Source organism: Salvelinus sp. IW2-2015, linkage group LG1 (assembly GCF_002910315.2).
Source record: "Salvelinus sp. IW2-2015 linkage group LG1, ASM291031v2, whole genome shotgun sequence".
Lineage (NCBI taxonomy): Eukaryota > Metazoa > Chordata > Actinopteri > Salmoniformes > Salmonidae > Salvelinus > Salvelinus sp. IW2-2015.
Window position 1 is genome coordinate 11,273,754 of NC_036838.1, and position 27,711 is coordinate 11,301,464.

General features: G+C 42.1%; 1 protein-coding gene across 3 annotated transcripts; it reads left to right on the forward strand.

Moving 5' to 3' along the window:
• On the forward strand, nucleotides 1–27,061 carry LOC111961204 (atlastin-2). 3 transcript variants are annotated; one of them, XM_023983288.2, is made up of 14 exons: nucleotides 1–104; nucleotides 11,970–12,253; nucleotides 16,911–17,045; nucleotides 17,420–17,524; nucleotides 17,893–17,943; nucleotides 18,482–18,538; nucleotides 18,757–18,849; nucleotides 19,292–19,430; nucleotides 20,008–20,135; nucleotides 20,590–20,646; nucleotides 21,199–21,270; nucleotides 24,126–24,557; nucleotides 25,241–25,255; nucleotides 25,373–27,061. In XM_023983288.2, exons 1-14 carry the CDS (start codon nucleotides 32–34, stop codon nucleotides 25,481–25,483), a joined length of 1,752 nt encoding a protein of 583 aa, XP_023839056.1. In that variant the 5' UTR covers nucleotides 1–31; the 3' UTR covers nucleotides 25,484–27,061. The 3 variants fall into 3 exon arrangements, with proteins under 3 accessions (XP_023839056.1, XP_023839064.1, XP_023839072.1); XM_023983296.2 differs by lacking the exon at nucleotides 25,241–25,255; XM_023983304.2 differs by lacking the exons at nucleotides 25,241–25,255; nucleotides 25,373–27,061 and adding an exon at nucleotides 24,822–25,234.
• Nucleotides 27,062–27,711: the final 650 nt, after the last annotated feature.

The window sequence follows — 27,711 nt, forward strand, 5'->3', positions numbered from 1 at the left end:
AACTGAATTTGATTATTTTCAACGGGTCAAGATGGCGGAGGAGAGCAGGTTGAAGCATCGGAATCACTCTCCGCAAAATTGCAAAAACAGCATTTTCGGCGAAGGTATTATTTGTCCTTAGGTAGTAAATGATGAATACATTAATACAATTAGGTTGTTTTGTGGGATTGACGATAGTAGCCCTGTTATTTTAATTCTGAGCTAACGTTATCATGGACGAGGGAATGCTATCGAGTTCCAGTGTAGAGCATCCCATCCCATTATTCGTTTCCTACTCAACATCACGTTTCAATTTTGCGAAGAAAATATTGAATTAACATTAACGTCTTGTTTGTGTCAAACTAAATATGATATCCCAAATGTCTCGGTCCAACAAAGTCAAAGCTAGCTAGTAGTTAATAATAAGTTAGCGCTACACAATAAGCTGGCTGTTCCTTTTTGTAATGCTAGCTAATTGATGTTAGCTGGCTGACCATTTTTTGTCTTATTTGCTAGTTTTAGTAAATCCAGCTAATCTAATTGTTTTGCTATTTAGCGAACTACCCATTAGCCAACACTGGTACCGTACAATATGTGAAGGCATGATCATATATGATGATTGTCAAAGCTAACGGTACTCTTCAGGTGTCAATGCCATTATTAGATAGCTAACGTTACTACTGTTAGCTATCGTGAGTTTGTAAACGTTTGAGACTGCTTGCTAGCTAGTATTATTGCCTAGTTTAAAATGAATGATCTGCCTAAGTACAGGATGACACGAGTGGCATAAGTGTTTTGTGTAGTTAGCTAATTTAAGTGGATAGCTAACTAACCTGTTAAAGGTTTGTTAGAAGATAGAGGCCAAGGACCCTATGCTCTAACGTTAGTCTACTGCAGTTAGTCTACTGTCTTGCCTACTTGGAATTAATTTGGCCAGCTAGACGTTAGTTAGCTGCTATAGTTGCTGATCTTCTCTCTTACGCAACCTCTCAAGAGGATTAGCTAGCCAGTTGACCATCGATGTTGGAATACTGTGCGTACTTGTGATACTTTAGCTTGCCAACTACTGTATCATTAACTGTTTCAGTACTGACTGCATACAAACAAGCATTGAAGTAGGCCATTACACTTTCACTGCTTCCACTAAGCCCTAGAGAACACGTTTGTTTACTTGCAGCAGTTGTTCCTGCTGCTTCGCTACACAAGTCTAGGGTCTATTCTACATGGTGTGTTTTTGAACATTGACCTAGCCAGTCAGGGGGGGGGGGCGCGCTCGAGCTCATGTTTTAAAGGGATACTTCCACATAGTCCGATGAACTCCTGGATACCATTTTTATCTGTGTCCAGTATGAAGAAGTTAGAGGTAGTTTTGTGAGCCAATGCTAACTAACGTTGGCTAGCAGATACCCATAGACTTCCAGTCATTGTGATAATGTTAGTTAGTAATTGTAATAGCAACTTCCTTCAAACTAACATATATTTACATTTTAAAATATATATGGCATCCAAAAGTTCATCTGACTCTGGGGAAGTAGATAAAGGGCCTCATTGCCCAAATCCTGGAGTATCCCTTTAAGTTGGTTCTGCTAATTTGGACTTCTTAATTTGGACTTCTTGAAATGAGGCAAGGTCAGAGGTGTAGGAATTAAAACTTTTTTGACTTGTTAGGAATAGAAATGTTCCTATACAAGGGGAGAACTGTCTGACCATCCATCCAAGCATGGGAGATTAAGGGGATGGCAATAGGAAAACTATTATTGGGATCTTTTGCCTCCGTCTAAGAAGTAGGCTAAGCCTTGTCCGAGGCTCGAGCTAGGATGGACCATAGGGCAGGAGCCCATCTCCTGTTTCTATAGGCAACTTGAGGCTACGGTCTTCTGTCTGGCTGTCCAATTAAATGTTTTCTTATCCAATTTTTCTCCCCATTTCCACCTTTAAGACCTAGGCCAAGCTTTTGCACCTCTTGGCAAACATTTTATGAGCTAGCTAGCTTAGTTGGAGTAGGCATTTAGCCTAGCTTACTCTCTCAACCAACATACAACCGACACAATTGGCTCATTCATCCCCCTCCTCTCCCCTGTAACTATTCCCCAGGTCGTTGCTGCAAATGAGAACGTGTTCTCAGTCAACTTACCTGGTAAAATAACGGATAAATAAAATAAAAAATACCTCCCCTGCAGTAATGACAGAGTATGCTTTAATTTGTGTGCTTAGACTGTCTACTGACTAGCAATAAATTGTGCTTGACTGAGGTGAGTTCCAGTTGTGCGAGTTCCATCACTGCAAGGCACAGACTCTTAAAAAGGGAGTCCCGTCATCATCCTAACATGGCATTTATCTCTGACACAGCTGTCTCAGTGGACAACTGCTGATGGAAGAGATCTCTGGCTCTAGGATGGCTTGCTTTTTCTCTCTCTCTGAGGACCTGAGCCTTAGGACCATGCCTCAGGACTACCTGGCCTGATGACTCCTTGCTGTCCCCAGCCCACCTGGTTATGCTACTGCTCCAGTTTCAACTGTTCTGCCAATGGAACCCTGACCGGTTGACTTGACGTGCTTCCTGGACCTGCTGTTTTGACTCTCTCTCTACCGCCCCTGCTGTCTCTAGCTCTGAATGATCGGCTATGAAAAGCCAACTGACATTTATTCCTAAGGTGCTGACCTGTTGCACCTTCTACAACCTGTGATTATTGTCTTACCCTGCTGGTCATCTATGAACGTTTGAACATCTTGGCCATGTTCTGTTATAATCTCTACCCGGCACAGCCAGAAGAGGACTGGCCACCCCTCAGAGCCTGGTTCCTCTCTAGGTTTCTTCCTATGTTCCGGCCTTTTTAGGGAGTTTTTCCTAGCCACCGTGCTTTTACATCTGCATTGCTTGCTGTTTGGGGTTTTAGGATGGGTTTCTGTACAGTGTGACATCGGCTGATGAAAAAGCTCTATAAATGCATTTTATTGACTAGGCTCAGCTTCCCCTCATAATCCTAACCTTAACCATTAGTAGGGAAAATACAAAACTGAACGAGAGCAATGTCTGCGACTTCGGCCTACACTGGCATCTTCGCATGCATCTGAACAGAGTGCTTAAGTGAGCAAGAGAACATTGGCCTAAGTGAACAACATTGCAGGGCCTAGGTTAGCTCCATTTGACCTGTGGTATGATTTTGTTCGGTTTCGTTTGGATTAACAGATTAAGGTCCCTACTCCATTGACGTTTAACTTTTAAATTGGTTAAGTTTAGTGTTTAGGGTAGGGATGTCCCAAGAATAGCTCATAGCACTAACATATTAAGAATGGTTGATTCCTCTAGACTGTTGGCAGGGAGTCATACCAGCACATCTGAAGTGCCATTGAACTCTAGCCTAGATCGTTTTCCCCCAGTTTTTTTCTGATGTTGAGATGTAATACGGGTTATAGGTCTCATCTTGCCCAATATCTTGCTTCATGTTTATGGTATTTGATCGATATCGATTTCTCAGCTTTGTGGCGACGACTGCTGTTCACTAGTTGCGCAGCAGCCTAGAGTTTACTGCCATCACTGTATCCCTCCTGTACTTTTTCTCCCCACCTTGACAACTCTCTCTGGTGTTGATGCGTTTTGATTGATGCCCTTTGGATAAAGGGCTTGATGAGGCACGCTTCCAAAGCTCACAAAACCAGTCCCGCTCTACACTAGGTATGTCACGATTCACCGTTTCAAATGTTTCCGCTAAGACTGCATCGGTCCCAAAACCGATCCAAATGTAGCATGCATTGGTCAGAAAATAGATTTTTGAATGTTATAATTCACCGATTCACTTTCTATTGCTCATTACTTTTCTACCTTTTACCTCTAAGTCCTCCTGTTTTGGGATAACTGATCGGTCCTCTCCTTCAGTATCGAACTAAGCATGTAACTGTGCTTGACAGTCATAGATCTAAAAGTCATTTTGCATGCCAAACAACCCCAGTGATTATCAGTAGCCTATTCAAACTGCCCAGTTTCGCACGCTGACCAACGTGCAGTAGGTGGCCTGTTCCTGACCTTGCGCATCTTCAGCATTGAAATGCTAAAATGGCTTGCGCAATATTTGGCTTTTAGGCCAAATATTAGGCTACCTGCTCAACAGGGCTTAATTTTATTTTGATTGTTCAGGTTCACCATCAGCAATAGTTTTGGTAGTTTTGCATTAAGCCATCCGTGTATATGGTCATTTTTAGATATACAGGGTAATGTTGACCTTTTTCATAACGTGGACAGCAATCACTTTGCGAAGCACTCTGCATGGCCAAAGCAGCAGGACGAGAAAGTAAGCTCACTAAACTTCCAAACGGTCAAAACAATTTGATTTTGAGATGGGGTGAAATCCAAAGTTGCGCTATATATTCGTTGGCTATGTCATAGCTTTTTTTGTTATTGATAAATATTCATACATTACTAGCTCAAACACTTAATCTGCAAAAATTAGAAGTTAATTAGTGGGTGATTTCAGAACCAAAATGGAGCAACAAAAACCAGACTAAATTGCTCCCCCTAATCTGAAAGTGGTGGTGGGGTGGTAGATGCATAATCTCCCTTTATGGCTCAGATCAGGTGCCTAGATGGTTCATACGCTATAATCATACATAATTCACGGTACACATATACACCATAGACCTACATCATTTATACACACACGTCAGCTCACAGATTCAGCTCATGAGCTGCATTAGCAGCCGATAAAAAAAAATATATATATATATAAAAAAAATTGACTGGAAAATGAATGTTTATGCAATGTGTTAGTGCATCCACTAGGTTTTTTTCTCTAATCGCACCGAGTCATTTCAAATTAAAACGTCTCGGTCCTGTATCAGAGCCCATGTATCTAGATGCATATCAAATCGTCTTGAAGGGGAATGATGCACGTCCCTCTACACCGATCAATAGAACACCTGGACTTCTCCAACCCTTTACACTCGTACCCGCATAGGGGTTGAAAATGGCATATTTGGAGACTGATAATTATGTATTTTTTTTCACCATAAGCACTGTGTGGGTTTTGACTGACTGCCGTTCTGAACTTGAGCACCGCACGAGACAAGTTGTTCCCGTCCCTCCCGCTATTTGGCCGACTTTTGCAAATGTTTTGTTGTCCAAGGGAAATTCTGTAAATTTAAGAGACCGGTATTTTGAAAGATGAGATGTTGAAGATTAGGCTATAATACTGATGTCATTTCAGCCAAACAGCCGTGAGTCCAAATGTGCACTTCACATTTCCATATCATGAAACTCGTCAAGTACAGTGTCAATGTTTAGAGTCACTATGTTTGATGTACAGTTACAAGATGACATGGCGTCATACCCTGGGTGGTTCTGAACAGTGAGCTTGTTTTTCACTTTGTCTATTGTAAAGAAAATTTGCCACAGAACACATCTGAATGCTAGGGCTGGGAATTGCCAGGGACCTCGCGATATTATCATGATACTTTTGTGCCGATACGATATGTATTGCGATTCTATACTGTGGTTTTTATTGCGACGTACTAAACAGGCTATTGATCACCATATGTCTGCTGCAGAGGGACTAGGGAACCATGAGAAAATCAGTAATGGAAATTAAGTGTTGGAAACCAATTGGTTCCCTATTTAAAAAGATGGCAATAAGCTATGAAGGAAGTATCCTGGAGTTTTGGTGAAGGTACATCCAACTAGTGCAAAAAATAATACTGCAATAATATCAAAACGATATGTATGTTCAAATAGTGTAACTATATAGATTTTTTTTATTTTCTTGCCCTTGTCACTACTGATTGCACGCATGACTCCTTTCTATGCGCACTGAAATGACGATCGCTTTCTCTGAACTGCCCTGTGAAAGTCTAAAACTAAGGTCGTATTTTAGAACTTGGCAATAGAACAAGCTTTGAAATTATGCCCACCTGACCCAAATTGCGCTATTTATAATGAGCTGTTTTTTGGGTTGCGTGAACAGTAATTGCGTGATGGTGGGGATGCAGGCGGTGTTCCAAACAAAACCAGTGTGCTTGCTGTAGTTCCTCAGCGGCACCGCTGGGAGAGCTCAAAAAAGCACCTTCTAGTTGGCTCTTCTTTTGTCAGTCGCACCCATCTTGGCTGGTCCCCTGACGTTTGGCATGAAGACACGTTAGTATATGAGCAAAGCGCTCTAAATAATGCAGAAAGTTGTCCTCAGCCATGAGAACTCGCTCTCATCCTGTACTTAGTCAAATCGTTCATCACTCGCTCCTCCCAGCAGCATTGACCTCCAGCTGCTAATTTGGCCAAAGGAGCTTTTATCCCCATAGGGGGTTTGTTCTACTGTTAGAACCAATGGGTTCACCAGTTTTATGAAACTGTGTCGAATCCCATCTTACATCTCCTTCCCTCTGCTAACCCTTTTCAGTCCATCTTCCAACTCCCCTTGCAATCTGAAAGCCATATTGCCCAGCCAGCTATGGCATAGGCCTAAACACATTCAGTCCTTTCAGCTCTTTGAAGGTGGAGTAGACAGTGACGGAGGCTAGTGAGTAGGCTTTCAAGTTTGGAATGCAGCCTAGCCAGATGGAGACATTGTGAATGGTCATCCTCTGGCAGTTACTCTAGATTAGGTTTCCCGGAGGGCTGCCGTGTGCGGGTTTTTGTTCCATTCCAGTTGTAACAGTGCGACTCCAGGTGCGTTTAGCTGGTGCTGGTCACGAACAAAGGCCTGCGCACACTTTGAACCCTCCACGGCTGTGGATGCCCATTCTGGTGCCGCGCTAGGTGTCGGCCTATGCCTCTACAGACATTTTCCGGCCACAGGATTCTCCATTAAACATGCTTTTTAGTTCAGGTTTAGGTTTGTGTCGGAGTTGTCCGGATGTTACCTGCTGTGCCCTGGTCAGAGACTTATGTGTTTTGATTGATTGACTTGGTCTGAGACTAGTATTTATTTGAAGCCTAATAGATGCCCATTGAGTTGCCCAGTCAAGCACCCTTATTGCCCATATGAAGTATATACGATGGGTCCGGTCATGGTGGTCAACCCCCCCCCCCCCCCCCCCKRCTGTCATGGTCAGTCAAGGCCATGGATATGATGAACAGTTGCTTGTTGTGTAGATGTCTATCAAGTTGTTCGATTAGCATAGCAATTAGCACATGACTGGTTGCTTTGCCTTTAAACCACCTTCTTAAATGTCGTACTCATGTAGTCTGAAACGACGGGGGCTGTAGTTGTCTTCCGTCCTCCCCGACTGGCTGGCGATTACTGCAGTGTCATCTACTGTAATGTGATGAGGGTGGCTGCGTGTGCCCCTCATTATGCCCCCCCCCTCCCAATGGGCTAACTGTCCTTGAAAGGACAGGGGGGAACTGAACCAGAGCCCACAGACTTTATTAACGAAACAATTGGGCCGAGGAGGCCGAGTTGATGTCGCACTGGCAGGGCTGCACAGTCTGCAATCTAGGTGTGTGTGTTATAACTGCTCTAACCAATGTTTGTTTCTTACCCATTCACAAACTTGGCAACCCAGTTCCGGCCACGTTGTTTCCTGTTGTGCATTTCAGTGAGCGTATGGTACAGACAGTATTCTTTCAGCTCTGTTTCACCCAAAGAGCAGCTCAACTATTCAGAGAACATCAGCATATTATTGTAGTTCAACTTCATTGAATTGGATCCATCAAATGAATCGTGAATAGATAGTCATTTAGGCCAACTCATGATTACTGCTCTCGTATCATTTGACTTGAAAGTTGTTGCTTTGGCTTCGAGAACTTTTGACATCCAAGCTTGTGATTTTATGACTGGGACCCATTATTGTTATGACTGCAGTCTGTTGTTTCTGATGTTTTAAAGAGACGGTTCCCACAAGTTAAACTATTTTCATCTTTCAAGAACCTTACTGGTGTGATCGGAGTGGGCGTAGACTACCTCTCAGACCATAGACTACCTGTCTAAACCACACCGTAGAGAAACAGGAAGCAGAAAGGACACCAGACAGACACCTACTCGCTGCTAGCTAACACTCCAAACATTTAGAAAACAAAAACCTTTGACATCCGGGCATCTTGATCTGGTTTAGAGGTCGACCGATTTATGATTTTTCAACGCCGATGCCGATTATTGGAGGACCAAAAAAGCCGATACCGATTAATTGGCCAATTTTTATTTCTTTGTAATAATGACAATTACAACAATACTGAATGAACACTTATTTTAACTTAATATAATACATCAATAAAATCAATTTAGCCTCAAATAAATAATGAAACATGTTCAATTTGGTTTAAATAATGCAAAAACAAAGTGTTGGAGAAGAAAGTAGAAGTGCAATATGTGCCATGTAAGAAAGCTAACTTGGTGGCATTGTCATGCTGGAGGGTCATGTCAGGATGAGCCTGCAGGAAGGGTACCACATGAGGGAGGAGGATGTCTTCGCTGTAATGCACAGCGTTGAGATTGCCTGCAATGACAACAAGCTCAGTCCGATGATGCTGTGGCACACCGCCCCAGACCATGATGGACCCCACCTCCAAATCGATCCCGCTCCAGAGTACAGGCCTCGGTGTAACGCTCATTCCTTCGATGTTAAACGCGAATCCGACCATCACCCCTGGTGAGACAAAACCACAACTCATCAGTGAAGAGCACTTTTTGCCAGTCCTAGCGACGGTGGGTTTGTGCCCATAGGTGACGTTGTTGCCGGTGATGTCTGGTGAGGACCTGCCTTACAACCGGCCTACAAGCCCTCAGTCCAGTCTCTCTCAGCCTATTGCGGACAGTCTGAGCACTGATGGAGGGATTGTGCGTTCCTGGTGTAACTCGGGCAGTTGTTGTTGCCATCCTGTACCTGTCCCACAGGTGTGATGTTTGGGTGCATCGATCCTGTGCAGGTGTTACACGTGGTCTGCCACTGCGAGGACGATCAGCTGTCCGACCTGTCTCCGTGTAGGTCTTTCTTAGGCGTCTCACAGTACGGACATTGCAATTTATTGCCCTGGACACATCTGCAGTCCTCATGCCTCCTTGCAGCATGCCTAAGGCACATTCACGCAGATGAGCAGGGACCCTGAGCATTTTTCTTTTGGTGTTTTTCAGAGTCAGTAGAAAGGCCTCTTTAGTGTCCTAAGTTTTCATAACTGTGACCTTAATTGCCTACCGTCTGTAAGCTGTTAGTGTCTTAACAACCGTTCCACAGGTGCATGTTCATTAATTGTTTATGGTTCATTGAACAAGCATTGGAAACAGTGTTTAAACCCTTTACAATGAAGATCTGTGAAGTAATTTAGATTTTTACGAATTATCTTTGAAAGACAGGGTCCTGAAAAGGGGACGTTTCTTTTTTTTGTTGTGTTTATATATTTTGGTCATTGCTCCCGAGTGGCGCAGCCGTCTAAGGCACTGCATCTCGGTGCAAGAGGCTTTACCACAGTCCCTGGTTTGAATTCAGGCTGTATCACATCCGTCCGTGATTGGGTGTGCCATAGGGCGGCGAATAATTGGCCCAGTGTTTTCCGGGTTTGGCCACGGTAGGCCGTCATTGTAAATAAGAATTTGTTCTTACCTGACTTGCCTAGTTAAATAAAGGTTCAATTAAAAAAAAAAAAAAACTGTCTGCAACCGCAGCGCAATCAATAAGTGAAGAACAGTGCCTGGTGCTTAAAATATAGCTAACGTGTTATGCAAGTGTTGCACACCAATAGATGGAGAACCTACACCAGTCGAGCAATTCATTTCAACTATCTTCATTTTAATTTGACTTTACAAACAACAGAAGGGATTAATTGGAGTCTATTTCTTCGGAGCCTAGAGCTATATAAAATAACTTAACTGTCTGTGGTAGGCTGAGGCTTAACAGCCTAATAAAAGTAGCATGTTTTTATTTATTTGGCTTACTTACAATTGCAACTGGTCAAATGTAGCATCCTACATAAAACAATAATTTAAAGAAAATCTGCTCGTTCGAACTAAAACAATGTAACTAATTAATGAAAGCGCACATTTGTAAATCCCAAACTCTAAAAGTAATTGGAAAGGTAGATATAAATTGTGATATTGTGGTTACAATAATGTAGCCCATCATGCAAATGTTTCCTATTATCAGGACAATAGACTTTTTATAGCCCGGCTACTGTTGTGAAAATCCCTCAATTTGAAATGTATTCAATGCTTAAGTACTCTAAAGTGCTACATTTCTAACTCAAAACAACATTTCTTCAACGTCAATGCTTTCGTTAATCTTCTTGATCTTTTTTTTCTGTGGCAATTTTGATCAAATTGCTCAAAAGCCACGATTGATTCGTCTGTGAAGATGATGTTATTGAATGTCTCACCAGCTTTGATCCATGCCTGGGCTTGCAGGACGCAAAGTTCTTTGTCAGTCGAATCATTGACTGAAAAGGGCGAGGAACGAGATGGAGTCACAATCCATGCCAGGCACAACTGTGAGCTCTGGAACTACAACGCCGACGGGCAGAGTCAACATACGTGGCGGGTTCGTCAGGTCTTCTGTTCACCCTGACATTTCCACTCCTCTTCTGACAACAGAACTTGACCAACTGCTCACCAGGCGCAACAAGGGCCGCCCGGACCGTTATGCTGTTCTGCTATTCCAAGGATGTGTAACCGAAGAGAGAACACCAATGGGCACAGAATACATAGCCTTCCCGCTGTGGACGTCTATTTCAGCACGGTTTCGCGCTGCTCTGAGACAAGCATGGAGAAACCAATGTTCAAATATTCCATAATATTCTTAAGATATGTGTTGACTGAATTTAAGGAAGTGATATCTGCTAAATAATCAAGTTAGGTTTCTCCATAAATAATTCTAAATGACGAACTGGTTTTATTTACAAATTAGTGAGTGTCTCACCCCATGTTCAAGAATGGCCTTTTTCTCGCTCACTCCAGGTTAAATGAAAACGAAATCTGCCAATAGCGTTACTTTTTAAACAAAGCGATTATTATTAATTCATTTAGAATTATATAAAATCCCCTTAGGATCTGTGAGAATATCGGCGAACATCTAACGGAAAATGCCCGTTAGATGTTAATATAGTCCTCCAATCCTTTAAATGTAATTATTGTAATTGAAAAAAATATTTTTTAGATATGGTGTAGGTCTTATTTAAAGAGCATATTGAAGTTAGAAGCAAAAGCCTACAAACATTTTAGCACTGTTTTGTGCTCCTCTGAGACAAGCATGGGGACTGGTCTTGATAAATCAATGAGATTTTTATTTTCCCTTAATCTCTGTTTTGGGTATTGTTTAGACAATAATTAGAAAATTAGGGTGCAGAAATGTTATGCTCTTAGTGTAACCTTCATTTAACTAGGCAAGTCAGTTTAGAACAAATTCTTATATACAAGGACAGCCTACTCCTTCGTCCCGTTGTACAGCTCCATATTTTCCATTCCCATCCTAACGGAAACCCTGATGGTTTCGTTTTTCTCTGATTAGAAACACCATAATATTAATTAAGCCAAATTTTTTACAATCACATACGATGTTATTACAAAAGGTTTTAAATTCTCTGGTAATATCGATACGGAAGACTATCAAATGCTTCTCAAAGATGCCCTCTGGTAGTCAAACTAGCAATAACTTGCATTAATAGAAAAAATGGCTGACAAATAACATGCTGCATCAGCCCGCAAGGTGTGCCGCAGTATGACGCAACTTAGAGGAACCACTGTACCTTTGTCTTTAAAAGGATACTATAGTTCCAAGATTTGGCCTAGTTCCAGTAATCCAAGATTCAGGTTTAACATGGCTACAGATTATTTTAGCGTTGTTGAATGGAAAAAGATGGCGTAATGGATTAATATTCCCTGAAAATGAAGTTATAGTAACACAGTTTAATTTATATTGTGGGTGATCTAGTAGGCATATGCAGGTATCTGTGTGCAATATCCACTATCTAACCAGTAACCGCTTTCAGGTTTGAAAATGTTTAACAAACTCTGATTTGGGGTGGACATTCTCTATGAATTGAGGATCTTCCCTTTAATGATTCTAAACATCTCTACCAGGTGAGCATGGGGTGGAGGGTGTGCCTCATAAGATGAGCCCTGAGGAAGAGGAGGCCCTGTTGTTGGAGGAAGATGAAGAAGATGCCTTGTCGGCCAGGCCGATCCAGATCGTTGTGGCTCACGAGGACGACCACGCCTTTGAGCTCGACGAGGTGGCGCTGGAGCGCATCCTGCTGCAGGAGCATGTGCGCGACCTCAACGTGGTGGTGGTGTCGGTGGCCGGTGCCTTCCGCAAGGGCAAGTCCTTCCTGCTGGACTTCATGCTGCGCTTCATGTACAACCAGGTGAGGTTATACACAGGCTTTCCTTGTACAGGCTACATGAGGGGCCTAAAATCAGGGTCTAAAATTTACTTTTTGTTCCACCAGTCGCTGTGGCAGGTAAATCTACCAGCCAGATTTTTTTTGACCAGCCAAAATATTTTTCCGCTGAAATGACACAAAACCCATTAAAATGGCTGCGCGTGCTTTGTAATGTTTCTAAAACATATGTATTACTAGTAAGAAGTAATGTGGTATATTTCATATGTTTGTGACCCCGAGTTATTTTTTAACAAAAAATATCACCGATGAGACAAATGTTCACAGGTTACCTTGGTAATGCGACTTTCTGCCTGTGAGATTGAGTCTGACTAGTTATATATTTTTTAATTATTACGATTTATTTTTTTACTCCTTTATTTAACTAGGCAAGTCAGTTAAGAACACATTCTTATTGTCAATGACGGCCTAGGAACGGTGGGTTATAACTGCCTTGTTCAGGGGCAGAACGACAGATTTTTACCTTGTCAGCTCAGGGATTCAATCTTGTAACCTTACGGTTAACTAGTCCAACGCTCTAACCACCTGCCTCACGAGGAGCCTGCCTGTTACGCAAATGCAGTAAGAAGCCAAGGTAAGTTGCTAGCTAGCATTAAACTTATCTTATAAAAATCAATCAATCATAATCACTAGTTATAACTACACATGGTTGATGATATTACTAGTTTATCTTGCGTGTCCTGCGTTGCATATAATCGATGCYGTGCYCATTCGCGAAAAAGGACTGTCGTTGCTCCAACGTGTACCTAACCATAAACATCAATGCCTTTCTTAAAATCAATACACATAAGTATATATTTTTAAACCTGCATATTTAGCTAAAAGAAATCCAGGTTAGCAGGCAATATTAACCAGGTGAAATTGTGTCACTTCTCTTGCGTTCATTGCARGCAMAGTCWGGGTATATGCAACAGTTTGGGCCGTCTGGCTCATTGCGAACTAATTTGCCAGAATTTTATGTAATTATGACATAACATTGAAGGTTGTGCAGTGTAACAGGAATATTTAGACTTATGGATGCCACCCGTTAGATAAAATACGGGACGGTTCCGTATTTCACTGAAAGAATAAACGTTTTGTTTTCGAGATGATAGTTTACGGATTCGACCATATTAATGACCTAAGGCTCGTATTTCTGTGTTATGTTATAATTAAGTCTATGGTTTGATAGAGCAGTCTGGTAGGCACCAGCAGGCTCGTAAGCATTCTTTCAAACAGCACTTTCGTGCATTTTGTCAGCAGCTCTTCGCAATGCTTCAAGCATTGTGCTGATTATGACTTCAAGCCTATCAACTCCCGAGATTAGGCTGGTGTAACCGATGTGAAATGGCTAGCTAGTTAGCGGGGTGCGCGCTAATAGCGTTTCAAACGTCACTCGCTCTGAGACTTGGAGTAGTTGTTCCCCTTGCTCTGCATGGGTAACGCTGCTTCGAGGGTGGCTGTTGTCGATGTGTTCCTGGTTCGAGCCCAGGTAGCGGCGAGGAGAGGGATGGAAGCTATACTGTTACACTGGCAATACTAAAGTGCCTATAAGAACATCCAATAGTCAAAGGTATATGAAATACAAGTCATATAGAGAGAGAGTGTCCTATAATTCCTATAATAACTACAACCTAAAACTTCTTACCTGGGAATATTGAAGACTCATGTTAAAAGGAACCACCAGCTTTCATATGTTCTCATGTTCTGAGCAAGGAACTTAAACGTTAGCTTTCTTACATGGCACATATTGCACTTTTACTTTCTTCTCCAACACTTTGTTTTTGCATTATTTAAACCAAATTGAACATGCTTCATTATTTATTTGAGGCTAAATTGATTTTATTGATGTATTATATTAAGTTAAAATAAGTGTTCATTCAGTATTGTTGTAATTGTCATTATTACAAATACATTTTAAAAATCGGCCGATTTAATCGGTATCGGCTTTTTTGGTCCTCCAATAATCGGTATCGGCGTTGAAAAATCATAATCGGTCGACCTCTAATATCAAACAAATCAGGTAAATATGTAATTTCTCTCATCACACCGGCCTATATCTAATAACCAGGACTGTTATACATGTGACCTACAACCAGGAGAGGAAACACACAGGCTTATGTAGTATATGTACATAGGCATACATCGTTACATGTAGAATTAGTTGTATTTTGTATTTATTAAGGATTCCAGCTACTCTTCCTGGGGACCAGCAACATTAACCTCTTAGTACGGAAATCCTGTTAACGGGATCAAATTCGACAACATCCGGTGTTGCATCCGGTGAAATTGGAGCGCGCCAAATTCAAAATACAAAATCGTAATATTAAACATTAATAAAAATGCAAGTGTCTTACATCGTTTAAAAGCTTAACTTCTTGTTAATCCAGCCGCTTTGTCAGATTTCAAAAAGGCTTTACGGCGAAAGCATACCATGCGATTATCTGAGCACAGCGCCCGGCGTACAAAAGCATTACAAACATTTTCCAAACAAGCAGAGGCGTCACAAGTCATAAATTTCGATAAAATAAATCACTTACCTTTTGAAGATCCTCCTCTGTTTGCAATCCAAGGGTCCCAGCTACACATCAAATGGTTGTTTTGTCCGATAAAGTCCTTTATATGCCAAAAAAAGTCAGTTTAGTTGGCACGCTTGATTCAGTAATCCACCCGTTTCCCTCGTTCAAAATGCATACAAAGGAATCCCAAAAGTTAACAATAAACTTCGTCCAAACAAGTCAAACAAAGTTTCTAATCAATTCTGAGGTACCCTAATATGTAAATAAACGATAAAATTTAAGACGGAGAATAGTATGTTCATTACCGGAGATAAATAACGAAGTGCGCGCCCTCATCCACACGTGACAACTTGCAACTTGTAAGTCGCTCTGGATAAGAGCGTCTGCTAAATGACTTAAATGTAAATGTTAAATGTGACACAATACTACAGTCAAAATGGGAGCCACCTAGAAAAACTACAAATTCTAGCTAATTTTTCAAAAAACAAGCCTGAAACTCTTTCTAAAGACTGTTGACATCTAGTGGAAGCCCTAGGAACTGCAATCTGGGAGCTTTCCTTTTGATTTTCCCAATAACAAGGATTTGAATGGGCAGACACCACAAAAAAATGATGGATTTTCCTCTGGTGTTTGCCTGCCATATCAGTTCTGTTATATTCAGACATTATTTTAACAGTTTTAGAAACTTCAGAGTGTTTTCTATCCAATACTACCAATTATATGCATATCCTAGCTTCTGGGCCTGAGTAACAGGCAGTTTACTTTGGGCACGTCAGTCATCTGAATTTCCGAATACTGCCCCCGGCCCTCAAGAAGTTAAGGCAAATACAATTTAAAACACTTTTCACAACACATTAAGTGGCCGCATGCGTGTTTGTGTGCAGCCTATACTGACAACACACCTGCTCTGAACCACCAGGTATGGAAATACACAGGTTACAATGCAAACACAGTGGCTCTCAACCTGCCAGTCTGGAACATACTAGAATATGAGGCAGGGTTCAACATTAACTCTTGCCTGTTTTTTGTTGTTGTTGAAAGTAAACTCATCCTTTTGGCTAAGTAGATAGACGCCAGTAGATTTCCAAGTAGAAATTCACGTGGTGACCCAGTAGAGTTCTTGCCTACTTGCCCCGAATGGAGAGAACCCATTGTCGAACCCTTGTGAGAACTGGACCACGGCTCATGTCACATGTCTGGTGAACTTTGTGAGTTTGAGTGCTTTATGACCTGTGGTGTTTCGCCGCATTGAAGAGCTATTTTCTGCAGATGCGCTGTGAAATGATCCAGTATCACTTATTGAAAATATTGCCTGTTGGGCTACCTGGCGGTGCTTTGGGACATCTGCTAACATGAAGTGTCCTTTGAAATTCAGTACACTATTGGCCCTGCTTGAAAATTTTACAGTGACTTCAAACAACTCATTAGATTAAATCACACAACCAACCAGAGATGCTTATCTTGAGTTGGAAAACATTGTCCTCATACTTTTCACTCAGTGAAACTAAGAGCTGTGATGAATTAATTCACTCCATTCATTGGATGCTTAGGGTGTAAACTTATCACGATTTATGCCATAACTTGCTAAACCTGTTTGCTGTTCATAACTCATTTAGGGGGGGTGACCGTAATCCAGTTGAGCTGTGCTTAAAGCAGATTTTTGGGCAGCACGATGCTTGGGACTGTGGCTCGCTTTTGCAAGATCTTTATTCCAGGCATAAAGGCTGCTTTTGTGTGAGGCCGTCAAGGTTTGAGCGGGGATCGCCATCAATATGCCACTCAGGTATGCTAACAAACAGGAGGGCCTGGGTTAGGGGTGTTCAATATGAGAGTAGGGTCCAGAGAAAAAATATCTAGCTTCTAGACACTTCAAGGATATCTGAAATATTTCTGATGGGTATAAGCAGGTACTGTAGTAGATGGTAGTATTTCTTGCCCTCTAATAGGCTTGGTCGGGCCTTGACCTTATTGCTCGCTTATACTTTTCAGGTTTACATGAATTGTCTAGGGGAAATGGCTAGAGGTTGTTTCTGAGAGGACTGTTTCAGCCAATGAGAGTCGTGGTACTGTAGCTACATGGCTCTAATGATCGCCAATCTCCTGCTTTGATGTGTACTCTTCAGACATCTTGCTCCTGGCTGGGTGGGCACGAGGAGCCACTGACGGGCTTCACCTGGCGGGGGGGCTGCGAGAGGGAGACCACGGGCATCCTGGCCTGGAGCGAGGTGTTTGTGGTGGACAAGCCAGATGGGAGCAAGGTAAATACAAAGTCGCTTTTCCCTTGGATGGGCACACGTTTTCTCCCAACTAAGGTTTGCGTTGTTAAGACTTTGCACTCAAATCAAAGTTAGTTTGATATTTTCAGACCGCTAAAACAATCAAGATGAGTCCATATCAAACACCACCAGTAAAATGTGGAAATTATATGCCGTTTATTGTCTCGATTCATTTTGGATTGCGGCATATAGCTGCATTTACAAAACAGATTTACGAACTTTGATTTTTGAGTGTAATGTCCCTTTAAAGACACGATTTTAAGATTTCCAGTTGTCCATTGGTTATTTCAACTGATTTAATACCCCTTGATTGGTAAAGAATACAACTTATTAATTGATTTATCCTTTCTCTGCAGGTTGCTGTTCTTCTAATCGACACACAGGGGGCTTTCGACAGCCAATCGACCATCAAAGATTGTGCGACTCTGTTTGCGTTGAGCACCATGACCAGCTCTGTACAGGTATGACGCCCCCCCGCCCCTCACAGTATTGTGTACCCTTTATATTAAGGTATTCACTGCTCAAAGAAGTAGGGGAGATCTACAATGTGCATATGTTTAATTGCCATTATTGAACAAACAATAATGGGTGATTCTAAGCTGTTTGGACGAGGAATGCCACTCTACCTATCCCCCTTTTCGCCAGTAAGTATCTGGATTGAGGAATTGAAAAATTGCCCATTTTCCTGAGACGTGCGTGCTAGTTCTAGACTATGATTGAATACCAGACTTTCCCCCTCCGTGTACCAACTTTTCAATTCATGCAAAACATTGATTGAAAAATGTGATCTATGTAGACTTCAGGTTATTGATGTTTTGTCACCCGTTAGGTATACAACTTGTCTCAGAATGTGCAGGAAGACGACCTTCAACATCTCCAGGTTTGTTAAGTCCCCCCTCCAGAACAATCCAATCTTCAACACTGCCTTGGACATTGAACTGAAAAGGATCTTTACTTTGAGGTTATATCACAGCCCTCCGGGGGGAAATGTCTACATGATGTTCCTTTGATGATCGACCATGCAGTTGGAACTATTGTACTTAGTGGGTCACAATTAGAGCGCTTGTATGGAAGTGTATAGCTGCTTCCTCCCTTGTTAAAGTTATGGCCGTTTGAAACGCTAAATGAACGTCACATTTTGACTTGAAATGTGACTGTACCCCTTTTGACTCAAGAGCACCCCTAGAAGCAAAAGTTATTTATATATGTATGTGTATATATAGCCTCTTTAAAACCTACTCAACAGACGACTCTGAAATGAAGCGTGTTATTGACATTACTATCCTATTAGACAGCAACAGTCCGCTGCAAAACGGCTCCTTGTTATTAATAGATTGACTGACTGACTTGACCTTTTTGACAAGGACGTGGAGTATTACTCTGCTTTATCCCTGACTTTTTGTTTTTCCCCTACCTAGCTCTTTACTGAATATGGAAGGCTGGCCTTGGAAGAAATCTATGAGAAACCCTTTCAGGTATGATCGCATTTCTCTGCTGCCTTTCCTGAATGAATGGCCTGCAATGCCTTTCTTATTGGATAATAATGAAGAGGAGATTTTTAAGTAATTGTGATGGAGCTAATGGGCATCTCTAGAGTCTTTATTCAATATGGCCGCCATTACTTGACATTTTGTGAAAAATCATTAGTCCTGTAGAATCTTGTTTAATATTTATTCCTTGACTTTCACAACAGACTTTAATGTTTCTTATACGAGACTGGAGCTACCCTTACGAGCATTCTTACGGCTTAGAGGGAGGGAAGAGTTTCCTGGAGAAGAGATTACAAGTACGTATTTTTTTCACTTGCTCCATTCTAAGAAAATAAGAGCTTTAACATCTGACATTTCAGGAACTAAAGCACTTACACACGTTCTAATTTTGCATACGCTGTTCAAACAGCCTGTTGTCCTATGTTTGTGCAGTCTTGCCAACTCCTATGGTCATTGGCACGACAACGACCAGTAGTAGGCTATACAGCACATGACATTGGCGTGACAACGACCAGTAGTAGGCTATACAGCACATGACATTGGCATGACAACGACCAGTAGTAGGCTATACAGTACATGGAGAGGAAAAGCTGCACACTTGGGTTCTGAAGGAATAGATGGAAGCTATGCTACCTTCGTCATGGTTTTTAGCGCAAACAGATCTGAGACCAGGTCAATTCGAACTATATTTGTCCAACCATTTACTTGAATAAGCAAGGGTCTCTCCACTGTGTGCAGGTGAAACAGAACCAGCACGAGGAGCTGCAGAATGTCAGGAAGCACATCCACTCCTGCTTCTCTAACATTGGCTGCTTCCTCCTGCCCCACCCCGGCCTCAAGGTGGCCACCAACCCCAACTTTGATGGCAGACTCACAGGTACGCTGAAGGAAAAGGTAGCTCAATTACCCTTGTGGAAAGATTGTTCACCTTGTCTCAGAGCATGAACAGCGCCATTGAGGGCTGTCTCTATTTTAAAGTAGTCGATTTCCTCTTCTACTTCTGAGTGTGTTGACAGTTGACGGCGCTGCCCATGTTAAAACAGGCTTTAGTCAATGTACCCCCTAGCCAACTCTGTCAATTCCAAATAAACCAGCCCCTACCCCAAGGCACTCCTGTCTATCTGAAGCAATTGGATAGGTCTAATCACTATGGTCAAATGTCTACCTAGCCAATCAGAAGGTAAGGTGAAGCTATTACCGTAATGTTCTATCAATCATCTCAGATATCCAGGTGTGCCTAGGGAAGATGGTTCACTGCGGACTTGTATTTTTGGATCTTAGAGGAAAAGTGCTACATAAATGCCATCTATTACAATACGAAGGTCACTTTTCAAAGTTCTCAAACACATTTGCCTCTATATAGTTGCATTTAAGGTCCGATGGCGTTTTTTTTAAAGGAAAATGTCAACAGACCTTTAATAAGAAATGCATTTCCCACTTGTCTCCCCCTCTAGATATTGATGACGATTTCAAGACTGAGCTAGTCAACCTAGTGCCAATCTTGTTGTCCCCGGAGAACTTGGTGGAGAAAGAAATCGGAGGATCCAAAGTGACGTGCCGAGACCTTGTACAGTATTTTAAAGTAAGTTGATCGTTTCAAACATTCCTTCTGAGCTTATACCTTGCCATCATTAGCCGGCCAGTTACTCAACCCCTGCACCTTAGCGGATGCTGCCCTATGGACATAGACGTGGAATCACTGGTCACTTTAATAATGCTTACATACTGTTTTACTCATTTTATATGTATATACTGTATTCTAGTCAATGCCACTCCGACATTGCTCGTTCTAATATTTATATATTTCTTAATTCCATTCTTTTACTTTGCGATTCGTGTTTATTGTTAGATACTACTGCACTGTTGGAGCTAGGAACTCAAGCATTTCACTACACCCGCCATAACATCTGCTAAATATGTGTATGTGACCAATAACATTTTATTTTCTCTATGCCTCAACTTTCATATACCCTTTCCTCCTCTATACCTTTTCTTCTTCTGAAAGAATTGTTGCTTGTTTATTTTTTTCGACACAGGCATACATGAAAATATACCAAGGGGAGGAGCTGCCTCATCCCAAGTCAATGTTACAGGTAGTTCACTCTCCAGACAGTCAATGATAAATTCCCCTAACAAATAACTGGATTGTGTTCAGTAGGCACAAAATGGAATAGAATAGTTTGAGACGGGGGGTAAAACGGGGAGGCACTAGCTGAATTTATCCAATTAGAAAGCTTGTTTTCTGTTGCAAAATGTTCTTGTAAATACAACCCTGAAACATTCTCATGTTTTCACTTGTAGTTGACCAAATGTATTGTGCCATGAACATTCATTGCATCCCGACGCCTTTTGATACCATTTATGTTACTTAGTCAATGAGAGATTAGCAAACAATATATGATTTTACTCATGGGTGTGGGGAGTTGTGCCCCTTTCTGTCCTATGAAGTCATGTCTGACCAATTTTTGTCTATTTAGAGGGCCCTTTTGGCTCAAGAATACCTCCAGAGGCAACACGTATTCCATATAGGCTCTTTAAAACTTGAGTAGAATTTCATGTGACTGTAGGAGATCGTTGATGCACCATAGGAACCTAATCTCAGGACGGCTGCGTTTTCCCCCCTGCTTTCTCCCGCTGTCACCTAGGCAACGGCTGAAGCCAACAACCTCGCAGCTGTTGCAGGCGCAAAAGACATTTACAACAAAGGCATGGAGCAGGTAATTGAACAATTACTTTCCGTTTTTAAGCATCCAATTTAGCATATGACTGCCTAATAAAAGCAGTCGAAGCGTTTTCATCTGTGCGGATGAGTTGTGGCGTGTGTTACTAGCTACGTTTGACTCAAGATTGATTTAGTCGTAAAGCTTTTTTGTTTCGTTTTTTTGTTGTCCATTTAACCATCAATCTTCATTAGACGGCTCTAAATAAACTCGGGGAAATAGCTCTGTTTTTGCTCTCAGCAAAGTTGTGCCCTCCTAGCTCCTACATCTAGCTATGCGATGGCTCCTTGTAGATCTGAAAGGATTTGGTTGATTTAGTCCCGTGTATAGCACTCCTGTGTAGTCTGGTGTGCTGATGTTCACATTTACGTTGTTTCTTCTGTATTGATCTATACTGAACAAAAATAGAAATGCAACAATTTTTATGATTTTACTGAGTTACAGTTCATAAGGTAATCGGTCAAATGAAAGAAATTCTTTAGGTCCTAATCTATAGATTTTACATGACTGGGCAGGGGCGCAGCCATGGGTGGAACTGCGAGGGCATAGGCCCACCCACTGGGGAGCTAGGCCCAGCCAATCAGAATGAGTTTTTCCCCATTTTAAAAGGCTTTATTACAGACATAAATACACCTCAGTTTCATCAGCTGTTCGGTTGGCTGGTCTGACTCTCCCACAGGTGAAGAAGCCGGATGTGGGAGGTCCTGGGCTGGCGTGGTTACACGTGGTCTGCGGTTGTGAGGACGGTTGAACGTACTGCCAAATTCTCTAAAACAATGTTGGAGGCTGCTTATGGTAGAGAAATAACCATGAAATTCACTGGCAACAGCTCTGGTGGACATTCCTGCACTCAGCATACCAAATGCACGCTCCCTCAACTTGAGATGTATGTGGTGCTGTTGTGACAAACTGCACATTTTAGTGGCCTTTTATTGTCCCCAGCACAAGGTGCAACTGTGTAATGATTATTGCTGTTTAATCCGCTTCTTGATATGCCAATAAGCCTGTCAGGTGGATGGATTATCTTGGCAAAGGAGAAATACTCACTAACAGGGATATATACTAATTTGTGCATGAAATTAAGCGAAATAAGCTTTGTATGAAACATTTCTGAGGTCTTCTATTTCAGCTCCATGAAACATGGGACCAACACTACATTTTTATATTTTAGTAGTGTAGTGTACACTACCGGTCAAAGTTTTTAGAACACCTACTCATTCAAGCTTTTTTTTAAACTATCTTCTACATCGTAGAATAATAGTGAAGACATCAAAACTATGAAATAACGTAGTAACCAAAGTGTTAAACAAATCCAAATATATTTGAGATTCTTCAAATAGCCACCCTTTGCCTTGATGACAGCTTTGCACACTCTTGGCATTCTCTCAACCAGCTTCATGAGGTAGTCCCCTGGTATGCATTTCAATTAACAGGTTAATTAATTTGTGGAATTTCTTTCCTTAAGGAGTTTGAGTCAGTCAGTTGTGATGTGACAAGGTAGGAGTAGTATACAGAAGATGGCCCTATTTGGTAAACGTCCATATTATGTCAAGAACAGCCAAAATAAGCAAAGAGAAATGACAGTCCATTACTTTAAGGCATGAAAGTCAATCAATACAGAAAATGTCAAGAACTTTGAAAGTTTCTTCAAGTGCAGTCGCAAAAACCATCAAGCGCTATGATGAAACTGGCTCTCATGAGGACCCCCACAGGAAAGGAAGATCCAGAGTTACTTCTGCTGTAGAGGATAAGTTCATTAGTTACCAGCCTCAGAAATTGCAGCCCAATTAAATGCTTCAGAGTTCAATTAACAGACAAATCTCAACATCAACTGTTCAGAGGAGACTGTGAATCAGGCCTTCATGGTCGAATTGCTGCGTAGAAACCACTACTAAAGGACACCAAGAAACACGAGCAATGGACATTAGACTTGTGGAAATTTGTCCTTTCGTCTTGAGTCCAAATTGGAGAGATTTGGTTCCATCCGCTGTGTCTTTGTGAGACGCGGTGTGGGTGAATGGATGATTTCCACATGTGTTTTTCCCCACTTTAAAGCATGGAGGTGGTGTGGGGGTGCTTTGCTGGTGACACGGTCTAATTTAATTTAGAATTCAAGGCACACCTAACCAGCATGGTTACTGCAGCGATACGCCATCCCATCTGGTTTGCGCTTAGTGGGGCTATCATTTGTTTTTCAACAGGAAAACACCTCCAGGCTGTGTAAGGGCTATTTTACCAAGAAGCAGAGTGATGTAGTGCTGCATCAGATGACCTGGCCTCCACAATCCCCAGACCTCAACCCAATTGAGATGGTTTGGGATGAGTTGGTCCGCGGAGTAAAGGAAAAGCAGCCTACAAGTGCCAATATGTGGGAACTCCTTCAAGACTGTTGGTAAAGCATTCCGGGTGAAGCTGGTTGAGAGAATGCCAAGAGTGTAAAGCTGTCATCAAGGCAAAGTGTGGCTACTTTGAAGAATATAAAATATATTTTGATTTGTTTAATACTTTTTTGTTTACTACATGATGCCATGTGTTATTTCATAGTTTTGATATCTTCACTATTATTCTACAATGTAGAAAATAGTAAAAATAAACAAACCCTTGAATGAGTAGGTGTTCTAAAACTTTTGACCGGTATTGTAGTTCTCCCAGATCTGAGTGGCAAAGAGACGTGTCTAGACTTAGGGGCTAGGGGTTGATTTGTGATTGGAAATGCGTCTGATTGATTGCTATTAAATTGTCTTGCATCTGTCAGATGCCCAGCCCATATGGGCTTATAAAACACTGAATAGTCAATAAGTAAATGAGTTGCAGTATGTTTGTCCCTCATGGCGAACTCTCCTTTCTCCCAGGTGTGCGGAGGCGACAAGCCCTACATGGCCCCCGATCAACTGGAGTGCGGCCACGCGAACCTGCGGCAGGTGGCGGTCAAACACTTCCGCTCGGTCAAGAAAATGGGCGGCGAGGACTTCTGCCGGTGCTACCAGGAGCAGCTGGAAGCAGAGCTGGACGAGGCCTTCACTAACTTCATCAAACACAACGATGGCAAGAACATCTTCTATGCGGCGCGCACGCCCGCCACGCTCTTCGCCGCCATGTTCGCCATGTACGTGGCGTCGCTGGTCACGGGCTTCCTGGGTATCAACACAGTGGCCACGGTGTGTAATCTCATTATGGGTGTGGCACTGGCTGCACTCTGCCTTTGGGCCTATGTGAAGTATTCCGGCGAGTTCCGCGAGGTGGGCAGTGTCATCGACCAGGTGGCCGAGACCCTGTGGGAGCAGGTGGGTCACACGGGAGTGGAGGGTGGGGGGGCAAGAAATGACTGCCGCATGTCTCTTGATCAATCAGAATATTATGCATGTTCTGTTTCTCTTGCTCGGGCTCTTTCGCTCCTATTTGAACACCTATTATTATCTCCCTTTTTAATGTAACGCCTCTTTCTCTTTTCTTTTCCTCCCTTTCGCTCTTTCTTTCTACCCCCTCACTCTCTTCCCTTTTCTTTCCCTGTCTCACACCATGTCCCTCTCCTGCTTACTCTTTTTCAGAGAGTGTTTGCTCCCAAACTCTTTGTCCTGTTCTTTTCCTAACCTATTTGGATGTGACCGAATGTGATTCACCCAAACATCTCTTTCCTCCCCCTCAAACCAGAATCTTCCCAAATCAAGTTTATTTTCCTCATCAGCCTATCTCTTCCCTTTCCTTGTGTCCTATCTGCCTTTGTCTCTCTGGTTGCACCCTGATTCTTTACCCTTTCTCCAGAAGTGTGCGCCCGCCATGGATTTAAAATAAATGTATTGGTGTAAGCGTTGGCTTGAGGGAGTTTCAACCATTGTTAAATCCATGAGAGGGAGGGTGCAAGTGCACACTTTGGAAGAAGGGAAAGAATTGGAAAACCTCCCTCACTACTTTCCCCACTAATTAGTCTTCCCTCTTTATCTTTTTTTTAACGTTGTGCTTGCCACAGAGGACGCCACGAAAGGTGAGAGGTGGACAGAGGGGAAAAAGGCTCCTTTTGTCATTTGAGGCAGAAATAACTTCAAACGTCACTACTAATGTCATTAACACAGCCGCAATACTTCCCTTGCCTTGTTTTCAGATCTTTTCCAAACTCTTTGAGGTGGCGAGGAGTCGAGTCCCATTGGATTCCTTGATAACGGCCCAGAGAACGAGACTGGCCACGAACAACAATGTCAAGAAGAAAAACTAGCACCTGCCGTTTTTCCCCCCCTTCGCTTAGTTTCCAGTGTCCATTTTTAGGACTATATATAAATGTTTTCTTTTTTGATAGCTCATGGTCCCCATGCCATGCTGGTTTAGTATTTAAAAACGGCATTTTATACCTGGTTCTCACCACAAATGTAGAATACAGGTTGGCACTTTCATGGTTGAATTCTCATATGTTGTGGGGTTTAGGGTGGGTAGGGTGACATCGGGGAGTGTGTGCGCGCTCATGATAAGCTGCCACGATTTCCATTTTTGGTATGGATGAATGTACGAACAAACAAATGAAGCTTGCTTTCTTTTCTTTGCTCCTTTCTCTCCACCTCCAGTTGTAGTTTTTATCCTTTTCCCCTCCCTTTCATCTGACGTCTTCCCCTCCTTTTCTTTCCCACCACTCTTGTCTCTCTCCCCAGGTGTTGAAGCCTCTGGGCGATCACTATATGGAGGATAACATTAGGCTGAGTGTGGTCAACAGTCTCTGCTTGTCTGAGCGAGCCGGTGTCACAGCACGGCAAGTTAGAGTAAATGGGAGACCCACGGTCCACTGCCCACACTAACACTGCCAACTCGCCCGTAGAACCAAAGTTTACAGCTTTACCCTCTGTAATTGGTCCTAGCTGCTCGTCACTTAACTCGGACACCCAATGAGAAGGCGGTATTACGAGCGGTTGGCAGTGTGGAGAAGGATGAGCCCGCCTCCTTTTCTTTGATCAGACTGCTGATTGGATGTCTTGTGAGATGCATCTTCCCCCCCCCTCCAGCCAATTGAAACTGATTATTGTTATAGTGACAGGACATTTTGTGGTAGTTTTATTGAAGCGGGGCCAATTTACAGCTCAGTAGTTTTATTAGTGGTTGTCTGGGACATGCAGCGTTTTAGAGGACTATTTAAGCTACAATGTACTCCTTGTCTTCTCTAAGAGCTTTCTCGTTTTCCTTCCTACTTATCTGAGTGAATGGATATCAATCAATGTAAGAACAACCACTGCTCTGTTTCACTAACACTTGTCATTGCCGTTTTGCGACTACACAGTTACACACCGATCGAGGTATAGCTAGTTGTAGCCTGCCTATTAGTTCAGCGTCACCCTCCCACCTCCCACTACATCTCTCAACCAGCTGCTCTTAAGGTGAATCATTTTGTATATTTCTATTGAAGTATTAGAATTGTTATTCTGTTGCAATTATTCCATCCAGACCATTACCGCCAATGTGTGCTGTTTTGTACAGTTTTTATTTTATTTTTTAACACATCCCTAATGGGGCATGTGTACGAAATATACATATATAAATACATTTTCTATACCTTTTTTGTAGCTGGGAGAACAATGGTTTCGTGGTAGGCCACTGCAGTTTACTGTATTTAAATGAATGCTTTCGTGATTTGTGTATGTCCAATAAATTCTTTTTTATATACATTTGTAAAGTAATCTGCATTGAGCACTGCAATTCCACCCCTGCTGGCAACGAATGTTTGAACTTAATTTTCTTCTGTTGCAGTTTAAAGTTATTTTCGTTAATTTATTTTTCAAGACGAGATTAAAACAATACTACAGTATATGAAGTAATGCTTGATTGGTTTGTTTGTACAGACGGGGGCCCTTTTTTTGCAAACGGAAATAAAATATAGGTGAAGTAGGCCATTTCCTTTTTTGGCGTCAGACCTGCCTAATTATCATTTGAAACCGTTTTTGTTTTAACAGGCAAAATTACACTGTAAACATCGGACTCCAGCATGATCCGTTCTTGCGATTTGTCAAAATTTCAGATTAGATATCATTTATCAAGCAGTAGTTTAGGATGTAGTGAACTACTTTTTAGAAGAAACTATCAAGTTTGTTAATGCAATGTTTACCCTGCCATTTGTGTCTTCACGACACTTGTAATTTTTGTGCAGAGAAACTCCATTGTATCACAACCGTTGTACGCACAGGAGGCTGGTGGGCTATACTATAGAAGGATGGGCTCATTGTAAGGGCTGGCATGGCATTAATGGAACTGCGTCAAATGTGGTTTCATACTATTCCATTCCAGCCATTACAATGTGCCCATCCTCCTATAGCTCCTCCCACCAGCCTCCACTGGTTGTATGTCATTTGTACAACTTAGCTATACGGGGCAAGAATGTTGGGGAAATGAAATTGTCTTGAATTGTGGCTTCATGGTGTAACGTATAGTGAGGAAGTTGATAATCGTCTCTAACTCCTCTAGTTC